The sequence below is a fragment of the Aythya marila genome (assembly GCF_965140915.1).
Source record: "Aythya marila genome assembly, chromosome: 3".
NCBI classification, from domain to species: Eukaryota; Metazoa; Chordata; class Aves; order Anseriformes; family Anatidae; genus Aythya; species Aythya marila.
In genome coordinates this window covers 31,561,321-31,584,759 of record NC_139044.1, presented here as the reverse complement: position 1 = coordinate 31,584,759, position 23,439 = coordinate 31,561,321, and the positions used below count along the sequence as shown (strand labels likewise).

General features: G+C 43.0%; 1 protein-coding gene across 2 annotated transcripts in view; it reads right to left on the bottom strand.

Moving 5' to 3' along the window:
• VIT (vitrin) overlaps positions 1–23,439 on the bottom strand; it is a 53,408-nt gene that overhangs the window by 8,920 nt on the left and 21,049 nt on the right. The window contains exons 6-14 of one of the 2 annotated variants that reach the window (XM_082755910.1): positions 19,894–19,971; positions 16,996–17,076; positions 15,010–15,219; positions 14,291–14,341; positions 9,348–9,386; positions 9,196–9,252; positions 8,549–8,611; positions 4,306–4,353; positions 209–271 (exon numbers count right to left, since the gene is read on the bottom strand). In XM_082755910.1, the coding sequence (XP_082612036.1) occupies positions 209–271; positions 4,306–4,353; positions 8,549–8,611; positions 9,196–9,252; positions 9,348–9,386; positions 14,291–14,341; positions 15,010–15,219; positions 16,996–17,076; positions 19,894–19,971 (690 nt within the window). The remainder of the gene's footprint in view (positions 1–208; positions 272–4,305; positions 4,354–8,548; positions 8,612–9,195; positions 9,253–9,347; positions 9,387–14,290; positions 14,342–15,009; positions 15,220–16,995; positions 17,077–19,893; positions 19,972–23,439) is intronic. The other variant, XM_082755911.1, reaches the window with a different exon arrangement.

Below are 23,439 nucleotides of genomic sequence, written 5' to 3'. Positions count from 1 at the left end.
CTGTTCCTACAGAAGCAAAATCCGACTGCGTCTGTCAGAGGGATCGATGGAGATCGATCGTCCGTCCTCCTTGGAGGAAAATGCATTCCTTGAGTTTCTTGGGATTCTTCAAAACTTCCCTGTTGCTACTTAATTTGAACACATTCTAGTAACAGGTAATTAACAAAATAGCATTGTTTAATTATGAAATTAATTCTGATGTACGTACTTGGGTTCCCCTGGGAGGTCGCCTCCAGTGGCTTCGGGTTCAGGTCCTCCTTTGAAGCGAAGCCTAGAGAGATGAAGGCTCAGTCAGGGTGTGCCAGGGGCTGTCTGGCTCTGGGGGGCAGAGGAGTGTGTGTGCAGGGAGCCCCCAGCCACTGCCCAACACCCTGCAGCCTGAGGCTGGTAAATGTGAGAGGGAAGCAAGGACAGGTTGCACGTCCTGGGAACTTTTCTTTTCCACCTGTGTCACGTCTAGGGTGGTTCCTGCTAAAAACAAGAGCCCAGGCATTTCTAGAAATGACACTAAAATGTGTCCCAGTGGACAGACAGCTGCGAGCACTGAGCCAGTAAGTGTTTTTTGGCTGTTTGACTCCCCTCTGTGAGTCAGCCTCCTTGCTGCAAGCAGTGCTGCCACAGCGCCCGCATTTTGCTGGCTGTTTGCAAGGAGCTGTGCAATGCTGGAGGCAGACAAATGATGGCTTCAGCATGTTGGTTTTCTGCTTGGAGAAGAGGGCATGGGCAATGCCACAGCTCACCACATTACAGTGATGGAAGCAAGGCGAGCCATGGGGCTTCAGCCTGGAGGCTGTGTTAGTTTGGAAATCACAGAGAAATCAGTAAAGGGTGGTGGAGACCTACAGAAAAATCATGGGAAACAGTCTCATAGGTTATTAGTGGATTTTAGCTGAGGTCCCGGCTGCAATGTTTGTATGCTACAGCCTTGGGAACATGAGTTTTTGTCTTTGTGAGATGCTGTGAGTCACAGGGAGTTGTGATTTCTGGTTTTAAAGGGTTTGAAAATGCTGAACTTCACCCATGTACTGAATGTCTGGGGAGGTGTCTCCAACCACGCAGCATCTCACTCCCAAGCAAAGACAAAAAGCTGTTCCTTTTCACTAGAGCATGGCAAGATTAGTGGGATTTATCTGGGATAATCCTTAAAAGAGGCAGCAATGATCAGACAAGCCCCAAACTAAACACTCGCCAAGGAGCAGTTTGTCAAAATAATTATTTCTGCAAGCTGCATATTGTTTCTATAAAAGGAGTAAAAGGAAGACTTCCTTAAATCTTCATCAACAAGTCAAGGAAAGACTGTGTTCAGAGAGAGACACTAGAGAGGTAATTTCAGAAAGCGTGACCTTAATATATAAGAGAAGTTGCAAGGTGCTGCAGGGTTTGTCTCTCCATAGCAGTCAGCCTCCAGCAACCCTAGTGTAAGAGCTGTAACAGCTCAGAGGTCCTGGACCACCTGAGCTGGTTGTTGAAGATCCTAATGACTGAGCTGTAATAATGCAGGGAACATTCAAGAAAACGGGGGGAAAATACGAGCTTCAGCTCCCACCAGTCCAACTTCCATTTGCCTGGTTCATCTGAGAATTTATTAATTGTAAATTGAGGTTGGAGAAAATATTTGGCAAAGAAATCTGGCCAAATAAACCTAGCTCCTAGTCCTTTTGGCTTGCCTAGTAATGTTTGTGTGTGTGTATATTTATATATATATATTTATTTATATATTTTTTTATATGTATACAGATTGGCCTATCTTTCAAGAGTTGAGGTTATTCTAAATAGAAGTATATGCTCAGTTCTGGGCCCAGAAAAAGACCTGGGTTGACCTAACTCTTCTTTTTGCTGCTCTTAGGTCTGTCCCCTCCCTGCCTTTTGGAGGGGCTAGGGGCAGTGGGGCCGTTTCCATCCGGCAGCTGGTGAGGGTGTAAGGGCCTGCAGGCGTGATGAGGATGCGGACGTGGCTCCACACAGGGGAGCGGGTGTGCAAGGGGTGTGTGTGTGTAAGCGCTGCTCCTGCCTGAGGGTCACGCTGGATCATACACAGGGTCACACCATGGTTTTGGGGTGCTCAGTGAGGAGCCCTGTACTCTCTCACACTGATGACAGCAAAACAACTGAGCTGAAGCTGGAAGGAAGGAGAGCAGCTGGCAGTGACATGGGGCACCCTGTAGTGCCACTCAGCCCCAGCCATGTGGGGGGCGTGGGCTGGCAGGAGATGCAGGGTTGTAGGAAGGTGATGGCTCTTTTTGCTGGCAGCACTGGTTATGACACTTGGAACTGGAGTGGGCAATGGGCAATGTGAAAAAAAAATGAAGAAATGACTTGGAGCTGTTCATAACCTCTCCTTGTCAAGCAGAGGAAAATGACTGTGCTTTTTTCTTTAAAGCCTAAAATACTCATCAGCTTGTCCTCATGACTGTGGGTGCTCCAGCGTGGCCTTTAATCAGGCAGAAATGGGACGTTTCCTCAGTAGCAGACCAGCACCACGCTCCATCTCACAGCGCCCAGCATGTGCCAGCCTGGCACCGTGTACGTGCAGCCCCCTGCGCCTGCCTTACTCAAAGAACATAAAGGAGGTGGATTTAGTGCTGCTGTGCAGTTAGATATAAGCACGTGCCTTTCACTCTCGCAACCAAGTGGTAAGAGGAAGTCAATTCGTAGCTATCTGCCCTACACATCTAGCTGCACCTGATAAAATCTGCGGTCTGTACCCGAGTGCACAGCTGATCAGCTGATGTGAGCTGATGTCAGCGCAGCAAACCCACGCGTGGGCAGCACGGCTCTCCTCGTTCTTGCCCTGATGAGCGCTGTTACCAGTTCCTAAGGCCGTGGGTCAGCAGGCTGATTTATGCTTGGTGTAACAATAAGGTCACCTGCCAAATAACCTTCCCCACTAATTGGGGATGTGGTCAGTGTCTATGGGCCGCCCTGCTCTGCCAGTCCAATTTAATGTTGTTATTGCCATGGGAATTTCTGCTCAGTGCATGGGCAGCCTCCTCCATGCTAATTAAAGTTCCCTTCACTGATTGTCACAGCTGTCCATGCTTATTAAACTTTCCATTCATTTCAGTAAGACAGCAGTGACTAGATGTGCGCCAGAAACCAGTCCTTTGAAGTGACAATCTGAATTCATCAGACTTTATCATACAGGCACTTCAGTTTCTGAGAAACTATTAATACTACATCCCTTCTCCCACACCTAACCTTTCACTACATTTAATGCAATCTGTCATTTGCTGTCTCAAAATGCCCCTCTGTACCACTGGCATTAGCACTGTAGCTTTTTCTAAATAAACACACGGAAGACTTAAGCTCCAACAGATAGAAACACATCCTCTCTCTGGCTTAGTGTGCTTCTGCTAGAGAAGGGAAATCTGTTCTTGTTTGGGCTGATGCAAATTTTGACTAAACAGCCACAGCTACTGACACTGGATTTGCAAGCTAATGCAAATGGGCAATGCTGCTCATAGCAGCCAGCACAAGGATTAGTCACGCCAGGGCTTTGAAGTAAGCAGAGCATTCAAGAGAATGGTCTTTGCAAGGGCCACCAGCACAGCACAGCCTTCTCAACAAAACTGGTGATGGAAAAGATGTCTTAACGCGAGATGTTCCTTATAAGAATCCCTTATGATGAATTGCCACGTATTTTGCATAGTCTCCTTTAAATGTTCCCAAGAAAAGGGGTCCCTTAAATATGGTCAGTATTGGGACTTGTATCAGGTTGTGGGTTATTCAAGTCTTGTTTTTGTCTCTTGAGCCTGAAACAAATGTTTGTTTGTTTTTTTTTTCTCACTCAAACTCTCACTTTCTAAAAATGCCGTCTTCTCTATGCCGTTTTCACTTTTTAAGGCTAAAACGTTAGAAAATTTAAATAGTATTTGCTATTCTTTATACTCAGTTTAAACTGCCCAATCCTCATCTGAATGCTTTCCCTTGTTAAGTACATTGGTATCAGAATAATTTGTCACCTTTTTCTCTGAATGCATCTTTAGACTGCCTTCTGACCTGTGGCATTACCAAAATAACTTATTTTAAAAAGGATTTCAGCAGCTAGAACCCCTTTCCTGCAGTAGGGCTTTCCAGAGCGCACCTGTTTTGTTCTTGCTTTAGGCAGGAATTTGAGAATGATGAAGGCTCAGAGTAATTTTATCTACTAAGATGTAAACAACATAGTTCATTTATCATTTTAAATACTGTAATTACTTCTTGTTATCAGCAGTGTCATGGGCCTGATGAATAGTGTTAGATTTCCCCATGTGTGATGGAAACCAATTATTCCCAGACTAGTTACTGAACGTCTTAAATATTTACCTGTGTCAAAAAGGCTCAGTCCAGGTTTCCATAAGTCTGTTTCCATTGCTTTCACACATGAAAGAAAAGACAAAGTGTTACTGAAAATAATGGAATTACTGGAGATTACAAAGCTCTGGCTCAATTTAAAAAGGTCAATTCATATGGTGAATCACCATTAACAAATAGGAGCTAAGGAAATCAGTAAACCTGGGAACCTTTACGAACACATTTCAAGCCATATTTAACAGCCTCACATCACTGCCTCCAAAGCAGTCATCTTTTTTATGAGTTTAAATATGCCTCTTCAAATCTATTTTGGTTTTGTTCCTCTTCACTGACACTGAAGCAGTATACTGACTTCAGTATACTTTTGCTTGGCCTAGATTGTTTCCCACTGAAAATCTGCATGTGTCTCCCACCTACTGATCTCTGTATCATTTAAACCCATAGAAACCCAAAGAAGGCATCTAAATCTTTTTTTGCAGCCTATCAGGCGTGGGAAAACTCCATCAGAATTGATGATTTCATAAATAAACCCCAAACTGCCTCTGTTCTTGGAACATGCTGAAGAACTTTTCTAAAAAGTGATGTTTCCCTGACTAGACTGGCAGCTGATGTAGTCTGAACTAGAGCCAGTGGGTGAACCACACGTAGGTTTGGGGGAAAAAAATAAATAAAGGAGCTGTGGGCTTGCCAGTGTCCTCTGGCCTAGTAAAGAACTAGGCTAGTTCTTTACTAGGCCAGAGGACACTCTGAGAATCACCTTGCCATGAGATTGTCAAACCAGTTAGGAGCTATCAGGTTCTTTGGGAGGGAGATTGCTGCATGCGTGAGATTGCTGAATAAACACGTGCTCTCCCTTCAGATAGGAGGAACCCCTGATGCGTTTCGTGGCTAAGGTGATTTTTCCAGGCCCTCTTCCCTCCTCATGCTGAGTGAGCACTGTTTAGATGCACTACGATGAATTTGGAAAACTGAGAAAGTGAAAGGCTGAGAAATCAGTCATGATACAGACGCAAGTTTTGCTGTGATTTCACTCAGGAGGAGAAGTAGGCTGAAGGAAGGACAGGAGTGGGCAACAGAGAAGGAAAAATAGGAGAACTATTCCTAGTTTATCAACCACCTGGACAGGATTACTGGCCAGCATTCTGTACATCCCTGAGGAGAGTCATGAGCACTGAGTGGAGATAGGGATGGTGGCTGTGGAGCAGGACAACCCTATCCACAGCAAAGGTCTGGTGCTTGTTTGTTACCAGCAGGCAACACATTTTCTGACCTCTGTCACTAAGAAAATGGATTTCAGTGAGGCCATCTTGTGAGAAGACAATCTCAAAAGGTTTGCTTCATGCTCAGAGAGGGCTGAGAAGTGTCCAATGGCTGCTAAAAGAAAAGATTTTAATGAAGCCAGTTCTCAGCCTGACTGGCTCAAAAAAAAAAAAAAAAAAAAAAAAAAAAGGCCAAAGAGTAAATCAAGAACAAACAAACACTTCTTGAGCCTTCTTTACAAACACATTGCTGTGAGTTTCAGGGAGAAAAAGTGCAGGAACTGCACTGCACATGAAATTAGCATAGGAGCTGTGCAAACATCTGCGTTTGTAAGCAGAGAAGTGAGCTGAAGGATGTAGAGCAAGGGAATGTGCCTGTGCTGTGAATCACAGGCTTGCTTCTGCTGCCAGCTCATAGCCAAGGGTTACCCTCGGTGCAAGGCTCTGTGGCTGCAGCACAGGCTCCTCAAGCTTATCTGACTTTAACCTCAGAAAAAACAGATGGTTTTCAGTAACTTCAGGAAAAGACTGCTTTTTGTCGGTGGGAGTAATGCTGGACCTCTAGATCAGGTCTTCTCAAGAACTAGTTTGACTCAGACAACTGTGGGTCCTTCCAATTCCCTATGAGGGAGAGCTGTCTATGGCTTCTTTGAGCAGCCTTCTCATGGCTCACATCCTTTGAAAACTTTCTGTGGTGAGAAGACCTTAATAAAGAAAAGCAATAGTTAAGTGCCAAGGACTTGGGGTAGCTGGCTGCAAACATGAAGAATGCACTAATTTCTGAGTGATATGTAAATCTAGGCAAAAGCTCTGTTCTTGGATGTAGTCCTAGACACATCACAAAGCAAGCTCTCAATGAAATGTGCTTTGGAAGGAAAATTAGTATTCTTTTAAGTTGCAAAGGCCTTTTTTTCTTTTTCTTTTTTTTTTTTTTTTCTTCCTTTAATGATGCCTATAAGAATCAAGGGTTTATTTTTAAAATACTACAAGACTGATATATATATATATATATATATATTTAATAATTGCATATTTATCTTGGAAAAAAAAATCTGGGCTAGGTGAGCACAAGATATCAAGAGAGTTGATGTGTAATATCAAGAGCTTCTTAAAAACAGGTAGGGAGAAGCTGAGCAGATGAATGGTGTGTCAGGATGGGCGTTTTCCAAGCAAACCTTTTTGCTAACCTGAGCTGGAGAGAGGAAGTTCCTCGACAGCTTGGCCAAACCCACAGACCCAGTCAGTGTTGTTTGCTGACCAGCATGTGCTCGCTTCACAGAATCAAGAAAAACAACTCTCCTTTCCAAGAAAGCAAGGAGTTGTCCAGGAATTTCCCTTTGATCGTGAGAGAAATTGGCTGCTTGGAGGCAACGCTGAAGCAACAGTGAAGCAACAGTGAAGCAACTGCTTGGAAGAGCTGCCAGAACCTGGGCAGAAAAAAACAGGATCAGGATTCATGGGGAATAAGCAAGTGTATGTTTATGGGTTTTTCCTTCTTGTTCTGTGATTGAGGAAACAGAATAACTCCTGATGGGAAATTTGTGCTTCAAATCATCTTGGGGGGGATCTTAAGATGCCTTAAGCAGATATGTTTGGTTGGGGTCAAACTCTGATTTTTATTTAAACATGCCTCAGCGTTGCATTCCCATGCTTCTCTGGCAAAGATTTGGCTGGACAAAGGACTAGCCAGCACATCCTTTGGTCCAGATCATAGGGCTCTTCCTGTTTGTGTCCCATCAGCGGGGCAGGTCTACCATCCCAGGTGCTCTCTCCCCTGTAGATGGTGTCGTGTAGTTAGTGCATTGCTGTGACTGGCACTTTTGCAGGCAACATATTTGTTCTGCTGTTCTGTACAGGCACATAGCTGTTTCCCCTCTGAAGGTGGGCACTGGATTTTGACAAGGGCAAAGAAGATTGGCAACAAATGTGAGATTAGTAAACGGAAATGGTTGTGCCATTGGTATAGCAAAAAAAAAAAAAAAAAAAAAAAAAAAAAAAAAGAATATGAGACAATTATGGATGGAAACCAGAGGGAAGAGGCTGAGACTGAAACAAAGAGGAACAGTGTAAAAGTGAGATTAACAATAATCTCAAGAGGAGCAGGAGTGCATCCATTTTAAATAGGCTGTAACTAGGTCAACTACAGACAGCTGTTTTGATGAAGAGACTGCTGGGCAAGCTTATACTAGCCTCTATCTCTCAGGAAGTCCTACTGCATGAGGATGTCCTTGAGCCTTACTGTCAGAACCCTTGGCTCTGCCCTGTTGCACTTCTCCCGCACCTCCCAGAGCTCACCAGAGCTGTCAAGGCCCCAGGTGCACCCCCAGGCCTCGCAGCCTCTCCCTCCCCAGGGCATTTAGCTGCCTGTGCTCTCGTCCTACTCCCTGCTCTGGCTGCTCCTGGATAAAAGCCACCCCTGAGAAGCTCTGCTATCCATCAAAGCAGAGCTGGTGTTTGCATGTGAACCGAGTGCTCTGGAGCCACGTGAAGTTTTCGGCAGGCGTCCAGAGCACCCACTGAAAGGGCTGCTTGCTGATGAAGCAGCTGGTGAATTGCACAGCCAGGGAAGAAGGAAAGCATAGATGATGTCTCTCCCCTCAGTGTTAAAGGCAATCTCTGTGTTGCAATCAGCCTGGAGGCTCCCAGGAATAGCAGGAACAGAACGAAATTTAGCTTGATCATAGACCCGATAGGCTGCAAGGGGCTGGGATTTTGTTCCTCATTTTGACTAACAAATAAGGAAAACTGCAAACACTGTGGTAGATGTTGATTCCCACGGCCTGAAACAACAGCTTGCCAGTGACATAGCTGTCCTTTGCCTTCTTGTCCTGGATGCTGCTAGTTGGTATTCAGTGCAGGAGGCTCGCCCTGGTGCTTCTCCAGCACGCACAGAAACCATCTGCAGAGCTGCCTCTTCTAATTAGCTTGTGGGCTAATTTGGGGTTACTAAAACCATGAAAGTGAGCAGAAAACCTGCTCCTAGCAGTCTGGCTCACCTAGGTGGGCTGGAGACCCAGCAGGCCTCCGGAAAGCAGCAACAGGCTCTTGGCGCTGAATACCTGTGTGGTTCGAGAAAGAGTGTGAGGTTAGATGTCAGCTGGCCAGGAGAGAGAAGCAGGACCACCAGGAATATGGGGGCCCCGAATTATCTTTCTGTATGTGTTTTCAAACAAAATGGAAAAGGAAAATGGAAACTAAGGATTAAAAGAAAAAAGAAAAAAAAGCTGAAGAATTTAAAAGCTTAAGAAGGGTGGCAAAAGCAGAAGAAAGGACTCTGAATATTAGTAGGTGCTGTAGTTCTCCTGTGCACTGGAGCAATGGGCACTGGATCCTGAGATGCTGGCCATGCTCAGGGGCTGGAAACGGGAAGAACTTGTAGGGTCAGACTGATGGACCCCAAGCTTCCCCAGGCACAAAGTTCCCCTGTCATTTTGCAACAGCAAATTTTTTAAAAGACTCATATAAATGGGTTTAGGGTATTGTTGTGGGAACAAACCTAGGTTTAATTATTCTCATTGCTTTATTTTTATTTTTTTTTTAAGAAAGTTACACTATTGTCATGCAATAATCACTGTGATATCTGCTCAGTAGATGCAAGTGGTGGAACTAGCTACAAGGAGAAATCAGAGAAGCAATTGCTTACCTGTACTGGGTCGTAAAATGTTCCTGTTATTTGTAGATGTGGAAGGGCCCCTGAATGCTTTGAAAATATTGTATTGGTTAGTACATGGAACCAAAAGACAAAGCGTTCTAGCAATAAAAAAATGTAGTAGTTATTATTAGTAGAATACATACCTGTATTCAGTCCTCTTCCCTGTGCAGCCTGAACCTGTCCTGTAGACATCAAAATGGAGAAGTGTCATTTGTACCATGTTTAGTGCAGGGCTACTTCTACTTGGGACTTTCAGTGAGTCTCATTTTATGGCTATCAGAGTTAATGGTTCATATATAGAGAGTTTTCATTAATATCCTTTCTGAGATGTTAACACTATACGTTTTAAACAAGTTTAAAAAAGAATTGCCTTGCTCTGTCTGTCACATACGTTAGTTAACATTCAGTTATGAATATTACTTATAAATGCCTTTGGTTTACACTTAAGGTGTTTGTAGTTAATGTTGTGATTTACTTTCCTTTCTAAGTTTCCTTAACTCAATTGCTCACACTTGTTATTTGGTTTTATTTCTATTTCAGTACTATCCAGTTGTGCTGGCTATGTGAGGAAGGTTAACAACAAAACAACATCCAGACCAGATACTACTCTTCCTGCAGCGAGCTTACCATGTGAGACAAGAGACGGTGAGTGCAAGCAGGCAGACTGTAAATAATGAAACAATGATAAAAATAATGTGGGAGAATTCATGTGTCTAAAGTGTCTTCATCACTGTCTATACAAAATGCTTTTTTAAGGTGATTGGGTTAACACATTAAATTCCAATTGTACAAAAATACTGAAGGCTCAAAATGCTTGCAGAAGATCATGTCTTCAATCATGCTTTTCTTCTCATTACTTATTTTTATGAAGTTTGTTAACAAACTTACACCTTAACATTCCAAAACCTGCTGAAATTAGTGGGAATGTGTACCTGACTTCTGTGAACACTGGCTGGGGGTCTGCAAGATATTTTTCTCAATAAAATATCATAAATGAGACCATTTGGAATGGTTGTCTCAGGAAACAGGAACAGGTGCTCCCTGGGGACTTGATATTACAAAATTAGTGACAGCAAATAGTTTATGCATGACCCAATCTCAAATCTTCACAGGCCAATGGAAGTCTTTTGATGGGATTTTACAAGCTGTGCTGAGAGAGCTTGCAAACTCCGGAAGCCAAAGAGATCCTGTTTTAGTAAATTGCAGGCTCATCTGCCAGACTTTTGAACTCTCTAGGCTTCTAGCTCTGGCTCCAGGTGATCTGCAGCTGGCAGAGGCTGCCTTTTCAGGTTCTGGAGAGGAAGGTCTGCTTATGCAGCAGCGTTGCACAGAGGTGGGCATGCTTTCCATACCCAAGATGGGTACATGCCAAAGAGCTGGAAGAAAATTAGCTTTGTGCCTGAAAGCTTGCCTCGGTTTGCGTTTGTCACAGCTGAGCCTGAATGTCTATGTAACACAATTTACAAGGTCAGTAGAAACAGAGTACAAGAGGCTAAGAAAGAGATTAGCTCAGAAGCGTTGTGTGCCATAGTTTTTGCTTAGTCCCTCCACACCCTTGAGCAGCCTGGCTTGCCCTCTTTGCTCCTTTTGGGTGTTGCTGGGCCCGCGGGGCTGTTTGCTCTTGTTGTGCCACCCCAAGGCATCCCTGCAGTATGCTGTTTTTTGCTGGAAGGAGTATTGTAGTAGTAGAGGGGAAAAGTGGTAATCATGTTTCCAGGGCCTACAAGGCTTGTTCTTCCTTTGATTTGGAAAGCCAGAGAGTCTGTGGCATGAAATTGTGTGTCTGTTAAAGCAGAGCTCTGTGCAAGCCAAAGGCTGAGCAAGAAGTTGAACTGGGGACAGGCAGTAACCAAGTGATTGCAAGAAGTGGGCCAAAAAAATAAAGGCAGTGGAGTAGAGAAACCTTCTAAACACCCAATTAGAGATGTTCCATTTAAGATCAATGCTGTGGTGGTAAACAGCAAGAATGGTTGTATGTAATGTGTGGCTAACAGGGCAAGGAATGAACATGCAAGGCAAATCCAAAACCAGCTCTGGAAACAGTGGCGGTCAGGGCTGGGATCAGCAAAATGCAACCATGCTGGGGAAGAGCTCTGATCTGCCACAGAAGATGATCCCAGCCATGGTTGGAAGCAAGTCTGTAGTGAGTGGGAGGCATGGAGGCAGGAAAGGATGCCAGGGCAGCAGAGAGAATTGCATTTTGGGATGTTCCTTACAGATGATGGAAACTCATGTGAAAAGGTGAGCAACTACTCTGTGCAAATAACACAACTGCACCCCACAACTTGGTCAGCACCGCTGGTGGGCTGAGCAGTCAGAGTTAACCTGGGGGGAAGGCAGCATCCAAACCCAAGCTCTAGCTGTTCCACCTAGTGTCCAGATGGAGCTCTTATCCCCCTTATCCTGTGCTTCCCTTATTCCTATATGTATGAGCCTTGATGTTTTTGCACTGTTGGCTGAGAGTTTTCAGTGCTTTCTGTTCTGCTTTCAATGATGATGTCTTTCCTCTTTTTCTTTTCTTTCTACTCTTACTACTGTGATGAGTCACAGCTGGGGATGAAAGCACAGCAGTGTACAGTGGTAGGCAGCTTGGGGTCACTGGCTGAAAAGAGATGCAATGGTTGAACTGAGCTGGAGCGCACGGCAGGCACTTTCTGCCTGGTGTGGAGGTGCCAGCTCAGTGCTTTGGTCTGACACAGAAGATGGGGACATGACTGTGATCACAGTGGTCACAGAAGCACTGGATTTATAATCAATCCTTATCTAGGGTCCAAGCAGCTGTGCAGAAAATTGCTTGAAGAGCTGGGACGGGAGAAGGCAAGTGTGTTCATGGTTCCTGCGAGCATGCTGGGTTAACTGCTGTTGGAAAGAGGCAGAAGCTGTTGTTGTACCAGAGCACAGCTGAAATTTGAGTTGTGCCCAGAGCAAAATAGGTTTTGTATCCACTTTCAGAGCCCATTCCTGTTGCTGCTTCCTCCTCAGGATATTCCTGTGCTGCATACTGCACTGGTGAGCTGTGCACTCTTTAGTAGGGCAGGTAAGGAGGAATAAGCTGTCAAATGCCAAGCTAGATACATCAGTGTTTTTTTCATTTAGCAGTTTTGCCACGTTGAAGTCTTTAACGCAGGAGTCCTCTGATGGAGCAGTCTCATAAATTTTGGTGATTCCACATCTTTGACAGAAACAGAAGATAAAGGGGAAAGAAGAGAAAGAGCTAGGATGGAGTTCTACCCCTGCTCCAATGCCCTAAGCTGCAAGTCCTGCTTTGCTTTTGCCCCTGTGAACTTTTGCCAGTACCAGTGGCTGGAAATGAAAACACCTTAGCTTACAGCAGACACAGCTGTTCTCCTTCTGACTGTGCTCTGTTTTAACGTTATTTACTTCTGAAGCGTCTTTTGCAGGTGAACTGTGAATGCCCTGTGAGAAGTAGGTCTGCAAATCCCTGTGAGCCAAGATGTACAGAACATTTGACTCTGTTTGGTCAAGCCAAACTCTGGTTATGCCCAAGGGCAACATCAGAAACTTCAGTTTGAATAACAGGAGTGAGTTCAAAAGACTCTTCAGACAGAGAAAACTGATTAACTGCTTGTGTGGTTATAGCTTCAAAAGTAGATTTGCACTTTTTGTTTGTTTTGGTTTTATTTGTTTGTTTTCAACAAGCTGTTCTCCTTCAGAATCAAGAAGAGATCAGGATAATTCAGGAAGCCAGATGCTGAGCAGCGACATGCTGGACATGGTTCTAGAAATGAAGTCCATGAAGTCAGAAGTAGGTCTCCACGGTTTCAGTGTTGCCAAAACTTCACCTTCAACACACATCTCTTACTGACTGGGTAATCTCAGATGGGTTTTTCTAATTGTCAGTAAAAGACAATAATGTCCTCTTTTTTGCTCAGCCTGAGGGTACATGAAATAAAAAAGAGCAACAAGCAGGACCAGGTTTACAGGCACATTAGGTACCGAATGATGCAGTTTCTCACTGAGACTAATCTGCTTTGAATTGTGTTAGCACTTCTGTTAATCTTGCTATTCACATACTTGCACATTTGATGCAGTAAGATTAACCCCGTGGAGCAGGGCAGGAGCATGGTCTGTTGGTCTGGGTGTGCAGGGTCCCTTGTTCTTAGCCCTCCAAGCAGGAGGGAATTGATGAAGGGGGATGCTCATGGTGCAGGCAGGCTTTCTAGGCAGAAGTAGTAAAGTAGGAGACTTCTGGGCTCGCAGCTGAGTTTGATTTAATGGTGCTTTCCCTCAAGACCTGAATTGGCCAGAAGATGCCTGCCACGTGCTTTGGCTCTGAATTACTCAGCTGCAGGGATGACCAGAGTTAGGTGTGTGAGAGCAGAACCAAGCTCTAGGCACTCAGAAATAGCAACAGGGTATAAAACCTCCTAGCTCCCTTTCATTCAAAAGCAATCATATCCTCATACTCAGAAACTTGCAAATAACTGAAAATGTTCTCCTTTCCTTGACTGCACAGCTGAGCAATTACACATTGTATGGGCAATCTCCTCTACATGTTTGCATTGCAGCCTGTGGCTGGAATGGAAGCAGACTTCTGGATGAAGATACAGAGCTCTGAACAGCCACCACTCTGTTGTCAAAAACACAAGTGGTGTGCCAGGAATAACATCACATTTATGCCAGGCTCAGGACCACAGCCTAAGGTTTCCAAAAGAGCATTGGTCTAACTGAAGTCAGCATTTCAGAGCTCTCAGCCCTAAGTTCAGACAGCAATGCAGCCATCTGTATTTTATATCTTACAACTAAATGAGATTTTCCTTTAAGAGAGTAAGACAGAAGGAAGCAATAGGCAAATACAATTCAAACAGCACACACTTTATCTCAAGTGTTGCAAAATCCAGCATTTTTCAAGGCTGAAATATGCAGCAATTTGCTGGAAAGGCTTCCCCAGAGGTATGGGTGATCAGCATCTCTGACAATCAGGCCAAGCATCTATTTTTGAGTTTAAATCCAGCTTGTATTCAACCACTGACTTTGCTGGGGCTTGAAAGGTTATTTGATCATTGCCACCTTAAAACACATTTTATCGAATGCCTTGTGGCACATACTTCTTCATGGTACTTACTTGATGCTGCAGCTGCCACAGATGAATATGCTGGGTGGACGCTGCTAGAACCTGAAAATAAGACATTTTGATTTTCAGCTATTGAGCCATAATAAACTGCATTTTTTTTTTCTAATAATAAATATAGGGGAGAATTAAAGACTAGGGAAAACCAGGTGTGCAAAAATCTTGAGGATAATTCCATCATAGTGTTTTTATCTTTGAAATCAAAGAGTTGTTACAGAAAATATATTATAGCTTTCATTTATTGGAAGTTATCACAGAATCAAATCTAAAATGTATATTGAGCTATTTGTTGAATGCTTAGTCCAGACATATGAATCAAGGAAATATTTGTTGACTACTGCAACTGAAAATTATCACAGCATTTGAGGATGGAGAGCTTCCTCCCACATGGATCAGTTTAGATGCCAGTATATTATATGCAAAGATAAGGACTAACCATAATTGCTGTGTTTGCTGCAGATGAACTCTTATCTTGGAGAATCTACACATGTTTATGTGAGGCACACTGATTTTGTATGTGTCTCAAAGGCTGTACAGCTCTGACTCCAGCCCATCTGCTGGAATTAATTTCCTTATCCACTCTGTGTGTCTGCATTGAACTGCTGACTTCATGATCTACTAAATAATGGTATGTTCAACTGCCTGCCTTGTTCCTTTAATTCTAGCAGAAGTGTTGGTCAGAGGAAAGCAATGCAAACAACCATGCTACTGACCTGTATCTCTGACCCTATGCTGCAGTCCAGGTCGAGACTTGACTGCAGCTGCAGCTGTCATGGTTCTGGTTGTTGCAGGTGTTGTGGTTGGCTTTGGTGTTGTGGTGAAAGGATCTGTGGTCGTGCTGGTTGGGGTTGGAGTTGTGGTGGCCAGTTGTATAGTTGGTGTCGGTACCGGTGATGTCTGATCCACCTTGCGGCCTGTGTCCCCTGCAGGAAAATCAACACAATCACCCTATGAAGTTCTATGTGACACACATAGAAACATCATTAGTAACACTCCCTCTTTAAGGCAACCAAGTCACTGGTGTTTTCCTCAGGGTGTCTACAAACATTCTCATCTGTGGACCTCATGCCATGCATGCCTGTGTGATGCTGTCTAGAGGTGCTGACAGCAGGCTGTCATAGCCTTATGTTTCCTCTATACTTTCTCTGCTTTAAACAGGGAAACCTTGCTGCCTGACAGATGTCTCAGACCTATGCAGTGGTTCAAACAGCCAGTTGCAGTTCCTGTTTTGCCATCATCTTTTCTCAGTGTAATTAAGCTGTTAGAAAGTCCATATAAATGGAAATCAACTGACATCTGGTAATAAAAGATGGCAATTCTGAGTCATAGACCAGAATAAAATATGCATTGCCTACTGCATCACTGAAATGCTCTTGGCAGAAAGACAGCTTTTAGGGGAGGGTGATTCAGGAGAGGGTCAGGGCAGGAGCAGCACACACAAGGGCTTTGGCTGAGGGGAGCATGGAGGAGAGCACCGCCTGGGAGGTGCCGATTTTATCTCACTTTGACTCAGCTCACAGTTGTTACTACTTTTAAAGTGTATCATCTGTCGTGAGAACAGACAATTCTAGTTGCAAAAATGTGCATACTAAATAGCATTATACAAAGTTTTTAGCATGATTACAGTTCTTTCAAGTTGTTATCTTAGAAAGGAGCCTTTCCTGTTCTCTTCAATCTATCTACCAAAATCCACTCTAGAATATATTCCACGTTCACCCCAGTCTTGCTCCTCTCCTCCCTGCCTGTATCCCTGGGGATGGCCTGACAGGCTGTGTGCACTGAAAGGGAATGGTGTGCCTTTATTCAGTCTATTCATTGCTGCACAGCACAAGCTTGCATTTTATTGCTGGATGTTCTCCTTTTGGAAAGCACCATCATGAAGCTGTCTGGTGGATTAATTACCACCTAATGCTAGCCAGTGAAAAACTCAGACCTCAGACAGTTTTAATGGGATAATGCTGAAAGAGAGCTCAGAAGAAAAACAAAACAACTCAGCTGAAAAATCAGCGTGAATGGCTCTCTGGGCTGAGCAGTGCCCTGCTCCACACTGCCACACTAAAAGCAAGAAGACAGAGGGCACAGTGATTCTTCCCATGTGATGTGGTGCTGCAGAAGCCAGGAGCGGGCATGTCAGCTCTCCATAACCTAGGCTGCATGGAGCAAGGAGGCTGCAATCTAAAAGTATAGCAGAAAACCCTGGGCCAGGGAAGCAGCATAGTAAGAACAGAGCAAAGATATTGCCTTGGCACTTGTTGGCTGGGTTTCTGCTAGAGCCTGGGACACGAGAGGAGCTCCCAAGGGCTAGCTGTTCCCAGTGCTCCCAAAGGCAGGGTGCCCACCTCCCTCACAGGATCTGCACAGGGTTTGCAGGGCATAGGTTCTGCAGAGGAAACTACTGAGAGGTGCAATGCAGGCTTTTGAAGTTTGTGACACTTGAACTCATCCAAAGCACAGGCAGAAATTAAATGGTGAGGCTGTCCTCTCTGCTCTGAGTAGTCCCATGCCTTTCAGGCAGCGGTTGCAGGCACTCATGTAATGGGGTCACTTCAGAGGGAAAGAGGCTGTGGAGTGGAGGCTGGTAAAGCTGTGTGTTACCAGTGTCAGACTGCTTCTCATGAACAGTTGTGGGCATTCTAGGCTGGATGGGATAAAGCAGTGGGCTTTCTGTAGAAAAGGGCACTGAGATTCCCAGCCCCTACCTTGTTCCAGTGCTTTTTCTGATGTATTAGAGGTGCCTGCACTCTTCAGAGCTTTTAAGTCTTGCTCAGGCTTCTTAGGCTCTGCAGAAAAAATGAAGACATTAGGAAATCCAGCTCTGAAAGAAAACAAATTTAAATTTTCTATTCAGAGATTATTTGTCCTCAAAAGCAGGCATCCCATCACCTAGTGTTAGAAAGGCTAGTTGGTCTAATCAGAGCTTCCTCACCAGGAGAGAAAAAGTGATGGATGGGTGCCTCTAGAGAGTAGTCAGCTGATGTTGTTGGTGCCTGATTTAGGTGTCTGATTTCCCAAAAGCTCCTGCCATTGTCAACAGAATTTATGAAGTGAGCAAACACTCTTTTTTTTTTTTTTTTTTTTTTTCTTTTTCTACCAATAAACCAATCCTCATAAGATTAATGAGAGTCAGGCTCTTGGTGTGTGTAGGGTGCCTGGTGAATATGCCCTACCATGTGACGTTTCAGTCACTAATTCACATTCAGATGCATCTCTTTCTTGCCTGACATTCCCAGATGGGACCACATCCTGAGTGCCATGGACTGGCTTAGAAGGATTTGTTTTTTTTTTAAATTATTTTTTGTCTTTCTGTTCTTCTAAGACTCAAAGTCATCAAAGTACTTGGAACATTTATTACAGTTCATTTATTGCTACCCAGCAAACAAATCCGCCTATGCATTTGTGTCTGACTGAGTACTGGAAGATTTTGATCTTTCTTTCTTATTTTTTTTTCTCTTCTCTAGCTATTTTGACAGCGTTGACCTATTTAAGAAATTGCTCCAGGGTTAATGGCTACTTAATAATTTGTACTATTTTTTTTTAAATGTAGCTTTTTTCTTTTTTTTTTTTTTTTTTACCTGCTGTGATTAGTTACAACTTTGGGAAGGTTTTTCCTCCTCTGCCCATCTTTTGAGGGGCATTTAAAGAAACATCAGGTACTATGAGTCTCCAGTGCCCCTAGGATGAGGACCAAAAGCGCGTCTCTGACAGCGCAGATCAGATGTGAAGTAGGATTTTCTCTAATCTGGCAATAAGTGTAATCCTCAAAAGACTGCCTTTAACACCTAGATACAATGGGTTTAAATACCCAGCTGTGCAATGTGGTCTCTATAATTTAAGTTGGAAGAAGATAACTTTCTGAAAATTGAAAAAGAAATATGAAATACCGTATTGCAAGATGGCTCTAGCACCATATTACAGAGATCTTATCTCAAGAACAAACTGTTTCTGGCAGCATACAGCTGAGATGGCTGAGTGGAGGCAGTGGGAATAAACTGGGTTTGGAGAAGACTACTCGTGGTGGTCTGATCTCTACTTGTGGGACAGGGATGGGCAAAGCAAGGCAGTGGGCTCTTCAAGTATTGTGTTTGATATATCAGTTATTATTTGCTCCTTTGGTCATCCTGGGTTTTCTCTGCATGAGTGCACAGTTTCTGTTGCTAGGATTGTAACACTTTCATTCATTCAAACTGATTCAGGAACAAAGTGAAGGAAGTCACTTGCATCTTTGCTTTGCTGCAGGAGCAGTTTTCTGATATTTTGTTTGTGACTGCAACGTGGTTTGATGATACTTCCCATTCCTATACAGATTTTCATGTAATGTCAGTTTTCTCACTGGTGGAAGAAATCATTGCTTACAGCCTACTGAGCTCTACCCTGAATGTGATTGTTCCTGCTCTGGTGTGAGGAACTTGGACTGATACTTCAAGTGTGGTTAGATTTGGGAACAGAGAGATGTAGTTTTAGTGAATGCTTCCTAGAAAAAAATAAAATAAAATTCTAAAGTATTGCCTCCTTTCTAGTACTGCATAATATTTAGGCCAATGGTTTCTGCATCAAGACATATGTACAAATATGTACCTACTTGTCTGTAAATGCGCAGGAACCGTAAATTAAAGGCCTGGCTTTAGGTGATGCATATTCAGTCTGAACAACTACAGCATTCAGATGTCTTTGTGTAAATAAAAACCTAAAGATGAGGAAAGAGCTCTGTACTTTTGCTTTCATGGATCAACAGCAATATACAGGAGAAGAGCAGGACTCCAAGTAACAACTGTGCAACCTTGGGTGGATGCACTTATTGACAAGCATTTGAATACATGGGGAAGATACATTGCATTTCCTTATACCACTGTTTACAGTGCATAAGCTCAGAAAGGCTTGGGCTCAGCAAAGAGCAGAAGACCCATGATAAGGAAGTGTGTAGTAGCAGAAGACATTTATTTTTTCATTCAGACTCCCTACGTAGAGCCTAGACTTTACACAGTTGTGACCGGGAGCACAAACAAATGTCATTTCCATGATAGAGACACTTGAATATCAACTACCACCTGGTGTGTGGCTTGATATCAAAGACCTCTGAAAACAACTAAATTATTTAAACCGAGTTGAGTATGACAGAGTAGGCTACAGGCTAAAGTGATTATACAGAGTAATTCCTTATCATATGATCCTTAGCTAAAGCTGCTGTGCATTGCCATCTGTGTCATTAATATTGTAGTACTATGTATTACTATATAATAATTATTATAATCCACTATATATATATGTACTGCATACATCAAAGATCCCAAGAGATAACACAAATAGCACTAGGAGAAAGATACAACATCATACTCTCAGACTTAAAGCAAGGGGAAAGGTAGGTGGGAACAGAGGTTTGTGAAACTGGGCATAACAAAAAAAAATATATATATATATCTAGAATAATTCTATGTGCTTAATATAAAGAAAACATGAGAGACTTGAATGAGATAATAATATTGATGAACATAAGGGGTACATTAACTTCAGTTTCTCTATAATTAAATCTTTACACAACTGAGATGCTACAAGAGATAGATGTGAATAGACATAAGGAAAAGTCCATCATAATTACTTGCCTGGTTTAACAGCTGTACTTTTTGAGGAAGAATATTCAAGAGTTGATGGATATGTCACACCTTTTCTTGGCTTGCCCTCTAAAAAAAAAAAAAGAAGCATAACAGAAAATTATAAGCTTTCTTGCAACAAAACTCCCATCTAACATATGTGTTCAGAATCAAACCTCGCTTCTTCACTGCCCAACTCATTTTCTTGAAGATTTCTTTCATCTGCTGGCAGAATCTAAAAACTGTTTCACTAAAAATACTAATGCTTAAATCCAGCATCATAAAAAAAGATAGAAAGTATGAAAACACAGGCCTGGGATGGATTTGAAGAAGTCAGGTAGTTCATTCTTTTGCTCTCACATGGTTAAGGTTAAGCATAAGGGGATTGTTCCCGAAGAACATCTGTATAACCTGTACTTAAACCCACGGCCTCCCTATGTAGTCTTTTCCAGTGCCCGAATATGTAGTTGAGTTAGAAAGTGTGTTTGATGTGGGATTCGTTTCATCAAGCACACAGCATTCTTCTCTGACCTCAGTTTTGCAATATCTATTTCTAGCAACAGTCTTTTGCAGTAATAACAGTGAGAGAAGACTGTGCTTATGTGTGGGAACATATGGTTCCTATATTTAGATTTAAAATGAGGGTCCTGTCTTAAAACAATGAGGTATGTTTCCCAGTTAAGCTTTAAACCACAAATCTTTTTAATGCCACACCAGATGCCATCTCTATTGGCACATGTGGCCATGCAATTCCATCTCTTAGGGTAGTTTTTATATTCCCAAGGTATACCTGTATCACTCAATGAAAAGTGTTGCTCTGTTTAGGGAAGACTGCTCTATCCTCTGAAAGCTGGACAAAATATCTGTGCAAGCTTGGGTGTGATGTACAAAAGGACTTCTAGACCCTGGGGACTCCTCTGCAAAATGATGTGCTGTGTCATGCATCTGGACCACCTCAGATAGATGTGCCTTCACCTCCTGCAAAACCTGAGTCATGATGATAGGTTTGCTTTTCCTTATGCCCTCAGTGAATTCTTGTAGATGGTGTATATGGGTACTGTGAGCATGACAGTTGTCATCCTTAGTAATTCATTGAGAGATCAACAGCATTCAGCAGAACTTGCTGCTACAGACTGAGCCGCACCTGGGAACTGGGAACTATGTCCCATGTGATAGCACACAGAGAAGTATATGTGCCAGAGAAACTGGTCCTTTATGTGCAGGGATGGCCATGGAGCTTGAGAAGCACTGTCCTTTGTCCCTTTGCATGTCTCTAGCCCCTTGATTTTACTCTTCTCTGAAATCTCAGTCATGAAAAAGCCCTAGATGAAGGAGTTAGTTTGAGTTACTAATGAGGCAATGCTGTAAGGATCTATTACATTTCTCATTTACAGTTGTGTAAATGGAGAGTAGAGCCATGGAAGTCAGCACAGCTCCTGCAAAGACCAAAGCGCTTTAACATACATGGACAAGCTGGAAAGAGCTTTCTCCTTGCCCTTGGGTCTCTCACAGAATCTGGACTAAGTGAAGAACAGCAGGTCTTCACTTTTACTTTCCTCTGAGCTAAAACTGGGCTCAGGAGACAAGCAGGACTAAGGAGCTCTTTCTCCAATTTGGGAGAAAGATTAAAATGTTATAGGATTGCAGATGATTTCTAAATGCATTTCTTTATCCCCAGCAGTGGCGGAGTGATAAGGTGAGTTGTTACACAGATGCAGCAGCAGCATAATAATCTGATCTAAATTTAGACTCTTTTTGTGATGCTTCTAATGTAAACCTGAAGACTGCCACTGTGCAAATAAACTAGGTTCTGGCTATGGGGAAGCTGCGTACTCCTGGGCTCTGTGGGTTTTGATAAACATCATCTTGTGTCCCATTGTCCCATATGTGGTCAAAAGGTAGGTCTGAAGCCTGACCTGAATGCGGCCCTGCTTTTTGGAGCAATGGTAATGCATCCTTTCTACCGATGTGTCATCTGGAAGAAGTTGTGTCTAGGCCGGAGTTTGCTTAACATGCTTAAAAATGGGTTCACATCTGGGTTGGAAACCTCAGTTTCAGTCTGTTTGAAGTACAAATTATGGTGTGGTGGCCGCTCACCCTCTCGTGCCTGTTTGTAAGTAGCAAAGCCAGAGGTTTAGAGCTCTATTTTCTTAACCCACTAGCTGCGAAACTCCCACTAAACTGAATGGAGCCATTCAGCTGAGTGCCAAGGCATTTCAGTGCTTGAAAGTGAATACCAGTGCATTTGCATACCTCCTGGTGTGCTGACTGCTTTAATCCCAGAGGACAGACCTTGTTCCCCTGCTGCTCCCAAATCACGCCACCTCATTCCCTGGGTCCCCCAGGGATTCCTCCTCTGTGCTCTTTTGTGTGGATGCTCATTCACAATTTAAACATCACAAACTCCTGGTGACAATGTCCTAACTAGGAATAAAATGTTGGCACTGTCCCAGGGTACAGCATCACATACATGTACAGTTTTGGTCTGATGAAGGGGAACTTGGATGGAGAACAGGAGACTCAGTGCAAGCTCTAAAGCTTTAAATTAATGCCTTAGGTGACTTGTATTTTATGGGGGAATGCGTTATGCAGCTCTGTGTTTTTATGACTCATAACTGTAAAAAAAAAAAAAAAAAAAAAGCAAGCCAAACCAAAACAAAAACACCATTTTTCTCTTTTTGAGAATGAGATCTGACTGCATGCAGCCACAGGCTGCTGTGATGAATAGCACAACCTTCTTGGGGTTTTAGACTTCTGAATTTCTCTCTGAAATTCAAAAATTCCCACATTTTCATCAGGTATAGTAAGAATTCCTTTCTTATTTGTATATGAAACGTGAGATGAGACAGGCTATATTATGTCACGTTTATGCTTGAGCTAGTTCATAAACTACATTTACATCAGAGGGACCACTCAACATGCGTAAAATTAAGTGTATGAAAGACAAATCTCACCATGCCTGTATCAGTATACAGATTTTTCATCATCTCCTCTTATGTGTACTTGTGACTTTCTCTTGTATAATCTCTTGTAGTAACTCGTTAATTAATTAAGAACAAAGTTTCGTTACTACAAATCAAAAATTCCTACAGTTTTATAGGATAAGCGAGCAGCTGCTGAGGTAAAAAGTTCTTCTTTCTCATTTATGTACCAGAATTACAATGTGCTGTTTGTTGCGAAAAAAAAAGCAGCAACAAGTACAAGTAGCAATTCAGCTATTCCAGGAAATCCATACTCATCCAAAATAAATCCTTCTCAATTTGGTGTACCCATGGTAAAATGCTGTAAAAGTGCATCCAAATATATTAATGCAAACTCCAGATGGCAATTCATTTTGGTCAGCTTCTAAAACCTCTGTTGCTGTCCACAAATTTTCACATGAAAAGAACATTTCTTTATTTTTAGAGGCTGTTCAGTTGCTTGAGCTGTTGATTTTTCCCAAAAAGATGAAGTTAACTAACATCAGTTGGTCACGCCTATCCCAAAGCTTCAGATGTGTGGACCAGCAAGAACTTAACCACTGGATGGATGCAGCAAGAGGTTAGATTTAGAAATTGT